Genomic DNA, 12,000 nt, shown 5'->3' with positions numbered 1-12,000 from the left:
CTTCTACCAGCTGACAAATTATTTCTGTACAACACTAAGTTCACTTAAGATACTGTAGCTGATAAACATAGTAAAAGAAAATAGCTAGTGAAGAAACAGGGAGCTAAAGGGTTTTGTTTAGCCCTAGATTAGAAGGGAAATTCCTGTGTTACCATGACAAATTAAGAAAAAACTTCTCCAATTCATGCAATCAACTTAGTGGAAATTACTCTTGCGACTTTGTAATTATGAGAACAGTTACATACTCTTATTGTGAGAACAGGAATGTCTGTGGAAAAAAGCCCACCTGAACATTAAACAGCAGAGTTCAGTTTAAGAACCTGTAATGTTAGTGCAAACTATTTTAAAAGAACGGATCAGAAAAGATAGCGTTGAGACCTGATGAAGCAACTAAAAGGTGGTATATTGTCATCTATGACTGGGGCCTAAGAGAAGCCTGCATGACAAAGTCTCGTGGCTTTCAATACCTACAAGGAGGTTATGGAGAAGACGAACCAAGGCTATTTATGGAGGTGCACAGTAGGAAAAGTGACAGATAGCAGTCATAAATTGAAATGAGAAGTTCCAGCTTAAGTAAGTAACTTTTCATCCAGAGTCAATCATTGGAACAAAAGAGGTTGCGGTATTTCTGTCCTTGAAGGTTCTGAAGATCAGACTCAACAAAGCCCCAAGAAATCTGTGCTGATTTCGGCATTGACCTCACTTTGCACAGGAAGCTGAGTTAAAAGACAATTAGAATGAATTATTCTACGATTCCAGAAATTATTAAAAACGGTTCCAAAGCGGAAGACAGTTGCGCAAAGGGGGAAGATGAGGGTTTTTTCCAGAACCAGTTTTGATGAGTCATTAGTGCCAAACACAGAAGTCTCAGTTGTAAGAGCACAATTAGAATTTTTAAATTCCATATCACTGTATTCAGAAGAACATTAATCAGAGGAGATCTACTCAACTTGCATGTTATAGAGGAACAGTGTTAACATAATAAGGAATCTGCCACCTGCACAAAATTCAGGGAAGCCTGTCAACTCCATATTTTGAGTACACCAAAGGAAAACATTTCATGAGGCTATTAGAAGCTCAAAAGTAATTTCCACCCTTTCCTAAAAACTAAGAGGAAAGCTTCAATAAGGAAGCTACTGTCAGTCATACATATAAACAAGCTAACCAATGAACAATCAACAGGATGCACACGTTAAGCCCTGATACACTGAATGAATTATACACACGTACTTCTCACATTATATCCCCAATCTTAAGAACTAGATTAGGTCACCATATGATTTGTTTTGTTAATGGACCAGAGAACAACTTTTTCTTGCATCTTTTACTCCCTTAACTTGGGTGCTTTAAGATCTCATAATCTATTTTGAAGGATAAATACTAATAGCTATCTTTTTAAGTGCCTCCTGTACTCTGCAAACTCATTTATGCAAAATCTTTGGCATCAGTCTGAGAAGAAAACATTTCTCTAGAACATCTGCCCATTTCAAAACAAAAAGATTCAAATATAAGATAAATAAGGTGGTTCAGAAAGAGGAGACAGGGAGCTAGAGACAACGACAACAATAAAACAACACGTCAAATTAAGGATGGCAAAAGCAGAACAGGAGTAGGGGCAAATGCTCCAACAAGGAGAACACCTTCTATTACTTTCAAAATCGTTTTGATCACCTTAGTGAAATGTATTGGTTTAATTCTTTATGGTTCTTTCAGGAATCTTGAGAGATAGAACAAATGGCTAGAAACAACCGCTTGCCAAACACTTTCCTGATTAAGAGTCATTGCCAGGACCTATGTGTCTTCATGACTCTATCAAACCAACCAAACAGGCTTTACCTAAAAAAGCAAAAGTTCAGCCTAAGTAGTGCTTAGGAAGGACTCTTGAAGAGTAAGAAGAGTTAAGAACAAACTTTACTAGATACCAACAATTGCTGATAGCAAAGCACTAGAATATGTGGCAGGTACATAACGAATAAGCCATTTCCTTCTCTCTCAATGGAACATCACACTGTCTTGTAAGAGATAAGATGATCATTTGATTGTATGCTTATGGGGGGGGGGGGGGGGCAGGGAGAAAGGCAAGCATTCAGCCAACCTGTACAACAATAATGACAGTGTTTTATAACCTGTTTCTGCTCTGAATGTTGAGGGACTCCCCAGCTGTGTCTTAAGAAGATAAAGGCACATAGCTTAACTGTGCTTAGATAAAAACAAAGAAGAAACACAATTACTTTCATTGCTTATAGTCCAAAATAAAGACAACTCCAAAACAAAGGATTATGTAGCTCATCTTCCCAATATAAGGCAGTTCAACAAGATCTACGTAATGGCAGGTAACCTGCTCTGAAAACCCACCCTGCAAGAGTTCCACACTATTCCAATGTTTTCTCTCAGTACACAAAAAAAAATTTTGATAGTAAGAATAACTAATTCTTCTGTTTAAAGACCAGTTCTTGTTCATCTACCATGGATAGCGGGGACACATTCATTCTTCTTCCTGGTTTTCTGCATGTGAAGAATGTTGCCATATTTCCTTTCAAGTTTTTACTAGCTTTGCTCCGGCACAGCTCGGCCCATGGCACTAAATCACTGTCTAGTGAAACAGACCTAGTTCTTCTTCCTCTTTTCCCTCCCTCCTGCCCTGTTTACATTTCTCCACACTTTCTTCCTCTGTACAAAAGAAAATACACTTTTTTTTAAATTTGGGGTTTTTTTTCCACCTCCAGTTTTCTAGCTTAATTGAAGGTTATTCTCTCTTTCACACAGCATATCTTTCTGCATCAGACACTGAAAGGTTTTTTTGGAATTCAGGACTCGTTGTCCCCCCTCTGTTTATGTGACATAAGTATCTTACCTTTAAAAGTTTCTACGGTTTAGAATATTTCTTGTCTCATAAATATGGATTTGACACATCCTTTACCATACATGAGGTTCCCAGTCAATTCTCAGCTCTCTACAGAGATTAAAGATAGCCACCACGAGCCATTTTACCAGAAAAAACAGCAGAAATGGGGAGCAGGTAAAAGGTAACAGATCGCACGAATCTTTGAGGGTAAAACATTCCTCATCCCCTCAGTATATTCACAATAGCCACAGATACCAAAAGCAGCAAGAACGCTTGAAGTCTGTGACTTCCTCTGCTGATGACTTCTGTAAATCAGTGTCTTGACACATCCATAATGGGTTATGAGGGGGGGGAAGGGGAGAGAGTCAATAGAGAGAGGAGAGAGAATAACCCTTGCTTGTAGTAAGTGCAAAAGGAATCAGTGTGAAAAGCAATACAAGAGAAAAACTAATATGTGTTCCTAGCAGGAACAGGAAACCTCAAGTATAACAGGAAGCTAGTGCAAGAGAGTTCAGTCTCTCTGAGGGCATCTATACAAGATTACAAATATCTACTTACATAGAAGTTAGTCTAATTAGTCTAGGAGTGGATTTTGTCATTCACTCTAAAAAGGTACTTAAAGTTTAGAAATGAACTGGGCAGATGCTAAATAGGCTCACAAAAACATCCATGCAATTTTGGAAAAACATTATACATAGAAAAAGCAAAATGGAACTTTATGAGAGCAACATCTTAATCAAAGTATTTCATGAAGACCTTTTGTTGAAGCTTCTACAGCAACCTAAAATACAGTCTATCCTATCAATATATAATTTGTGTTGTACAATGTGTAACCACTTATCAGCAACAAAAAAATTGTACCCTACAGAACAGTAATGACATTTGGAAGTGTAGAGTATTGATTAGCAGTTGCTTAAAAGTGAATCTACTACAATGCGGCATCTATTCATGGCTCTACATACCTTCACTGTCAAGATAATTTGCATGGAGACTGGCTCTTTTAACCTTGAAATGTAAGCATTTTCCAATACAGGATCCAAAAACAAACAATCATAAACACATTAAGCAAGGGAATTAGCATTCATTTCCTTTCAAGATCTGATGTTTTCCAGTTGGATTGTCCACTCAATAATTTCCATATTAAAAGACATTATTCAAAGTGTAACACATGTATCAAACTTACTGAAGCCATCTCATATTTCTATTACGTATTAACAATAGAATATATTTACTTTCAATAACAGAAGTAAGAGGATCATGCTGTGCTTGCAAAACCCAGAAAGACAGAAAATACTGCAAAATAAAGTGCTGATAGCAGAAGAGCATGAATTCACCATGGCTTAAAACAGGGCTTTGCTTTTAGTTAAAGAGAAATATAAAACATAATGATTAATATTCAGGCTGATTTAGACTACATTTTAAAAATACTACCAACACCAAGAAATTATTACTCCTGCCATAACATTCGAACGGGAGATGAGAATAAGACCACAGATGATTGAAAATGCAGTTCTAACTTCACTGACGGCAAAGAAAATTTTCCAATACCTTCAGAGAAGCAGAACTTTGTTACAAGAAAGAAGAAAAAAATATTCTCTGTTATTGAGAAAAAGACACCATGCTATTGGAAGTTTGATAGCACTGTGATATTACTACAGATCAATATGCTACCTGAAAATTAGTATTGGACCCAGCTAGTTTTTCCACCTAATACATTAGTAGCATATGAATGTGTTTGATTATATTTTTCTTGAACAAAGAAAAATCAAAATATCTATCCAAAAGATTTTACCTTTATGTCTGCAGACAATAACATTAAATACTTCACCAAACACACTGAAATGCTCCGTAACTAGTTTGGCACAGAGAATAACCTTGTGATTTATGTAGCCCAAAGATCTGTAAGAATTAAAGGGGATGGAGGTTGAAGCTCCGCAAGTTCCAAAACATCATTTGCATTAATCATCAGAATTAAAAGTGATTTAAGATTCTCAGATTCGTATTTATTTTTTTTTCTAATGCTTGATTTTAATTCAGTGCTAGGAGACATATTTTACATAATCCAGATTTCAGGACTTTAAATTATAATGAATTAACTCCGAATAGAGCTTTTGGTAAACTCTATACCATTTAGCCAGCTGGTGGTTTTTTGAGTTTGGGTTTTTTGGTGGGGTTGTTTTGGGGTTTTTTGGGTTTGTTTTTTTTTGTTGTTGTTGGTTGGTTGGGGCAGGTGCTACTGGTTTGGGGTTTTTGCAGGGGGTGATGGTTCTTTTTGGTTTTTTTTTTGTTGTTGTTTTTTTGGGTTTTTTGGTTTTGTTTTGTTTTTTTTTTTTTTTTTTTTTAAACAGTCATATGTCTACAGTTTTTTGACCATTTTTCTCCTATTTATGATGGAAAACAGAATCAGTATTATTTTTGCAGTTTTAGAATTGCTCAGCTGGCAAAAATTTAAATTGATATCCAAGATGCCAGTCTATGTCTATACCTTTAACTGCATGTCTCAATCTTAGCAACCCTTCCTTCAAAGCAGTAGTTGCAGTGTCTCAAGTAAAGAAGAAACAGCCTACAAAGACCAAAACCAACATAAGGCTGAATAAAAGAAAAGCAATTAATGTCAAGATGATTGGACTAAACTTCTCTAAGAATTTAAGTCACTGTTATACGATTTAAAACTAAAGATAGATGTACTGCATGAATCAGATACACCAGCTGAATGCTAATTGATCTAAATCATCCTGTTGTATTAGGCTTGCACTGACATTTCCATAGTTGTAAGAAACAAGATACAGCACCAAATCTAGTCAGTAAGACAAAATGCAATTCTGAACCTTTAAAAATAGGAATGCTATACTGATTGAAAACCTGCTTCGAGAAAAAACAATAGTTTGAGACTCCTAAGACAGTGAATTTGTTGCAAGGAGTAGGCAGATGCAGACTGCCGACTGCTTGAGACCACAGCAGTCAGTGCTTACATAACAGTGACGATTCAGACGACTTACTAAGAAAAATCTGAGACAGCCTTAAACAAGCTTGTCTTCACTAAGAAACCTCTAAGGCAGAAGCAATAAATAAAAGTTTCTTTTCAGTTAGAAACTGTTCCTACATTTGCAATAAAATAATATTGACTATTCAGGACCAAACCAAGAATTATCAAAGCTGAGAATATAAAAAAAAAAAGTAGGCTTTCCAAAAGAAATCTGAGAAAGCATAGACCACCCTGCATTTTTAGAGAATCAGACACTTTTTTGATATTAGAAAAACTTTACGGTGTAACAACAATTATTTTTAACACTAACAGAAGGCACATTACCTGCATTTTTTGCTTCCATTTTATTACTACTATTATTTTACAACACATTATTATCACAGACGCTGTAATGTGAACAGTAGCATTCCCCAAAGTCTCTTCCTCCAAACTTCTAATCACAGCAGCTGAAGTGAATGTCTTCCTGGCATCTAACCCTTGCTTTGTACCCTACACTTAAAGTCTGGCTTGGCCAGTGGGCTACACTCTCACATTTACTACAGTATTCACTAAACATAATCAGAGTGGTTAAGAAAAAAAAAAAGAAAAAAAAAAAGAAAAAAAGAACACAACACACAAACACACAACACAACACACACCCTCCAAACACACATGTTTAAAGAAGGGTCAAGATTCAAATCAGGCAGATGTCTTTTGAAAGTCTAAGGAAAAAAAAAAACATAAGCACCTAAGAGACAATTAAAATTGCAATCAATTCTTAGACCCCAGCAGTATTTGCTAACTAGGTAAGAGTACGCATGTGTCTACAGCACCAAGCACCTTCTTGTATGCTGCCAAATCTATATGACAGCTGTAAAACCTCCATAAATCAGATGAAAATAGGATACTATTATTCCTAAGTTTTCCGTATGGATTTTTGAACACTGATTGTTCTTCCTTCACTTTGAAAGCAAGTAGTAGAACATTAAAATGCTACATTTTTTAAGTGCTAATTTTGCTTAAAAGCTGATCATCATTTCAGAAATTATTTACTGAACTATTATTATTATTTTCTGAGCTATTTACAAGTGTCTGTATTTCACCTAACACCAATTTCAGGAAAAATAATATATCCCGTAGACTCTTAAGAGGCAGAACAACATACTTGGGTAAGATTATTATAATTCAATAAAATAATAAAACATTCAATTAAGATAAGGTAAGCAGTGTTTTTTTAAAAAAAAACATAGTTTCAAAAAGTGACAAAAATATTCTTACGCATTGTTTTGAAACTCAACAGCAATGCTGGTTACTTCATCTGATGTTCATAGTACAGCAAGACTTAAGAATTGCAATAACTAAATCAATATTCACAGCTATAACCTGGCAAAATTTTGCTTTACTGACTATCTCACATAACTTCATTGGCTCAATGGAATTTTAGTATGGGTCAAATGACTCTTAATGTGTAAAACATTTGGGCAGTAGAGAATATCAATCATGCCTCTATTTCAAACGCATTCCTTTGAAAGTAATGCTCCCTATATATGCTAACAAAATGAATCAAGTAACCTTTACATTAATTTTTCATTTGGCAAGCCTTTATTAAACTAAATGGCACTACAAAACAGTTGGTAATTGAGAAATCTATACTGCCCAGATACATAATTATACACACATTTTATATCTTCATTTGTTTAACGATGTTTAATTCATAATCAGAAAATGTGGATTCCTCCAGTAATATTAGAAGTCACACTGCTGCTAAAAGTGGAATCTTGACTTAAGACACTGACTCTGATCACCCAGAGCTCACAGTGAACACCAAATGGATTCTTGATGCCTGGCTAGTGGGGAGGCAGGGGGCAGGAAAAGGTGTTTGCATTTAGAGCCCTACTGTGCTATCACTTCCTTAATTGTCATGACAAATTCTGCCACTGAATTTGCATGTTGAAAATACTTGCAAATCTTGAAGTCTCGTATGTTTTTATTCACACAAGCTTACAAAAGAAATATACTTTATAACAATACAAAAAGATACATGTTAAAGTCATCTGTCATCCAGGCTCATTTGCCACGATCAACAGCAAAAAATAGCAAGCTTAAAAGGACAGAGACACTTGGAATTGGCAATAAAAAGCACCAGAGGTTTGCTAAAATTACTGTAACCAGAAGAGGGGGGAAGAATAGGGGATGTGACAAAGGAATAAAAATGCTCCAAATACCTGTCAAATCTGCATTTTGGTTTTCCTCTTTCATTCTGTAATGAACTATCATAACAAAAGCAAGAAACAAAGCCAAAATAGCTTGGAATGATCATACACCATCCACCTTCAAAAACAGGAGCACAGATTTGTTAGTGAAATAGAAAGGATGCTGATGAAAAGGTAAAGTGAATAGCTTCCAATTACCTACAATTATAACAACCAATAGGAAGAAACCTTGCTACTTCAGAGGGAAAAAATACATTACCGAAGGGATGACAGCAGTATCTACTATGGAGGAAGAAAAACGATTAAGAATCTCATACTGATTCTTTGTAGATTTTAGCACAATTGCAAAACACAGTATATTCCATATTTTTCTAGTAAATGTTGGACTATCTACATTTGATGGATTTTATTTTTAAAGCCATATTAGTGCAAAAATGGCTGTGCATGGAACGGTTCCGAAGTTAAAGGTACCTGTTTGTTAGGGCCCAATAAAAAATTAAAGCCTTTTAATAATACTTGATTAGATACTAATCAAAACTGAAAGGGCCATCTGCTTTATAAATTTAAGGAGTTCATACAAAAAAGTGACGATATAAGACTACAGACTTTAAAGAATATGAGCTAGAAGTATAATAAATACTGAAGGTCCAGATTTTCAAATCAAAAGTTTGCCCAATATATTGAAATGAAGCCATTTAATGGCCTCAAAAGGTAGTAAGAGTAGTAACGCTTTCATTTTACATGGATAGCATAAGCTTTTTATTTGAACTGCTACATATACTGTCCGTTTCATCATTTCACACATATACAAGCCTTTCAAAATAAGTGCTACAAGCTCAAAGAATAACTTCCTTCATAATCAGATTTAAAAAAAAATCAACATGTTACTCAGAACTAAAAAAAAATCACACATCTAAAAAAACAGCTGAAATTTAACATATGGGTTGAATGAGTGTCTCTCTAGTCAGCGAATATCTCAATTTTTTTCTATTTCCATATTGCATTTTGAGGATCACGTATTAAATACCACAAAATCGCAGTCTTAAAATCTTTAACATGTTCCTCTTAGGCCCTTATTGTATTTTTTTCAGTAACTGATGTAAAAATAAATTGTCTACAATACAGAACTTTACTATAGGTTGCATATTTAAATTAGACAGAGTCCTTGACACATACCTAATACTCAAATCCACTTTCTCATTACCCTCTGCCCCAATTATGTAGACTTATACCAATTTCTCAAGTTTTTGCAATACTTCACTAGCTTATTACCCAGCTGTGCAGCTGAGCAAGAAGATAACGACATTCATTCCTCTTATCTGTAATGATGTAATACATCCCAGCACTGGGTTGAGATGATTGGGGGAATAATGGGATTGTAAAAACTGCAGAGATGACAAACAACAGTGCAGCCGCCTTGTCCTGATACAGTGAATTGCGTACATACAGCACAGGCTAAAATAATACAATATGCACTAATTCTAATCCTTGAACGAAGTTAACATTTTTCATAAGAAGCAGCTGTTTCTACATAGAAACATCATCATCACAATGCAGCAACCAGATTAATAACCCACAATCTAGGCTGAAGCCTAGACTTCAAGAAATAGAATTGTTGGAGTTTACTTTCTAATGATGATAAAAAAAATCATCCAAAAAGAAAAATATCAGTTTAATCAAGGACTCTCCAGATAGTGCAGTGCAATACAAAGAGTCATCAGGAACAGGTATGCAATACAAAAATAGATCTTGGACCAAAGCATGTACAGCACTGCTTTCCTATTCATTTAAAAAATTAAATCTGCCTCCATTTTCTCTGTTAAGACCTTCCTTATTACAACTGAAGAGATCCTTACCTTCTGCAGGAGCTGGGAACCTGAGTACTTGGCTGCAATAGATTTGATCTCCCCACCGAATGCTGAGGCCCAGAGCTTTACACTGTGAAGAAAAAAAATGAGACAGGAAGAAATGTAATACACATGTCATAGCAAGCAACACAGACTGTAACAGCTTCAGCTGCACTCAGAGGGATCCTAGCAATTTTGCATTAAAGAGCTCACTAAGGAACCTAAGCACAGCAAAAAAATTAGCAAAGCTGTTCAAGTATAAGCACAAACTAGATGCTGTGCTAAGGTAAGGCCTCTGATATGAAACTGCCCAACCTGCACTGTTTAAATTTAAAGAATCAACTTGTAGAGAAACATGCTTTATCACAATATAACATACATCCATTGAAAGGAAAGAAGCAGATAAAATGGCAGAACAGCTCTGAATGGTAAATTCTCACATTAGAGGGAATTAACATAACAGCATCAACTTCAGTAAATACAAGCACTAAGACTCTGCGGCCACATACTCCGTCAACACATGCTCCTACAATAAAATTAAAGTAGTGCTGAGTGTGTTAGAGACTACCATTTTAAACACAGCTGACTGAGGAGCAAAGGTGCCTTGAACAGTCAAATATCTGCAATATCAAAAGGTAAGAACTTGAGCAGTCAAGTTCTCATCCTTGAACACGGTCCTGAGAGCAATAGCATGAAAGCACTTACACAGACAAGGGGATCTGCTGCTCCGATCCAACCACATCCACTAAGGCTGTGTTAAAAGCTGTCCAGAAGATAAAGAAAAACCCCCCAAAAGCCCGAAGAAGACTCAGATTCTCTGGCATTGTGCCTCGCTGTGCCTGGAAAGATTTGGGGAAATTCAAGTAAAGCTGAATGCAGCAGCAGCGGGGTTTTGCTTCTAAAGCCTCTTTCCCCACCCTTGCCCCCTCCACTAGAACAACACTGGAAGAAATCACAGCTCCATTCTCATCCCTCCAAAGAACGACCCTTCTCTGTGTAATGGAAGGAGAGGACCAGAAGCGAAGCTCTAATGACTTGAAAACTATTGTGTCCCTGGTAACAGCAAAGCGTTTTCCAGCACTACTGCAGCCACTTGCATGTAGTTCTTTACAACTCCGCAGTCAGCAGTGTGCTGGAGTTACTTCAGTGACCTACTGCTGCTCCAAAGTGCCCTTAGCAGCAAGAAAGCAGACTATTGATTCCAACTGGGGAGGCTGTCTTCTTGCAATTACTGCTCACTTTGCAAATGGAAAGCTGACTACAGTTCTCCTTTCCCTCGCCGGTAACCTCCAGCCTTCATCCCAGATCAAGTCAGCCAATGCACTGGTTCAGTGGAGCAGGAGCAGCAGCCTTTTAACGGGATAGCGCGGAGACAGAAAGGCAGGCACAGGAGGAGCTGGACCAGAGGGAGGGTGCCTCTGTATGGCAAAAGCAGAGAAAGTCTGGAGGAGCTGAAAGTGTAGTTGAGCCCTTCCAGGAAGGCAAGAAGAGAGCACTGCACATTGCCGGGGGCTGAGCTAGGGAGGGCTCGGCAGGGCTGGCAGGGGCGGGGGGGTGGGGGGCCGTGCACACCCACCGGAGACCCGGCCAATTCAGGCAGGGCCCCGCTGCATGACAAGCATCTGTCACACAGCCCGGAGAGGCGACGGATGGACGGAGCTCAGCCCTTTGCGCCGAGAGCGCCCAGCATCCCGGCCGCGGAGCCGCACCGAGGAGGGCGCAGACGGACGGCAGGAGGAGAAGAGCAATCCCCGCCGAGGTAGCATCGCTGATGAGCCGGAGCAGCGGGTTCCCGGAGCAAGCCCCGGGTTTAGGTCAGGCTCGCACATTTAATTGAGTCATATATAGCACGCCCTTGCGCATAAAGGCACGTTTGCTGCTTCCTCCCACGCCTGAGCGCTGCAGCGAGTCGCTATCCAAGAGATCGGGACTAGCAAAGGCTTATGAATGAAAAGAAATGCAGCATAAGTAAATCAATGCAGGCTAACTGACTCGAGCCTATGAATAAAATATTAATTTGTGCTCATAGAAGAATCCCCTTCATCTAGCAAACATAGGATTACAAGCTCCTCCACGGAGAGAGCAGCGTGGGGAGCAGAAGGGATTGGTCCAGGTATTTTTGTTGTTGTT

At 37.7% G+C, this 12,000-nt stretch overlaps 1 protein-coding gene across 1 annotated transcript in view; it reads right to left on the bottom strand.

The window, feature by feature from the left end:
* CACNA2D3 (calcium voltage-gated channel auxiliary subunit alpha2delta 3) overlaps nucleotides 1-10,694 on the bottom strand; it is a gene marked incomplete at both ends in the record, with an annotated part of 457,978 nt that extends 447,284 nt beyond the window's left edge. The window contains 2 exons of the mRNA XM_082321351.1: nucleotides 9,880-9,961; nucleotides 10,576-10,694. Of these exons, the coding sequence (XP_082177477.1) occupies nucleotides 9,880-9,961; nucleotides 10,576-10,694 (201 nt within the window). The remainder of the gene's footprint in view (nucleotides 1-9,879; nucleotides 9,962-10,575) is intronic.
* Between the last annotated feature and the right edge of the window lie 1,306 nt (nucleotides 10,695-12,000).

Source organism: Platalea leucorodia (assembly GCF_965183815.1).
Source record: "Platalea leucorodia genome assembly, chromosome: 9".
NCBI classification, from domain to species: domain Eukaryota; kingdom Metazoa; phylum Chordata; class Aves; order Pelecaniformes; family Threskiornithidae; genus Platalea; species Platalea leucorodia.
This window is presented reverse-complemented; position numbering and strand designations above follow the sequence as displayed.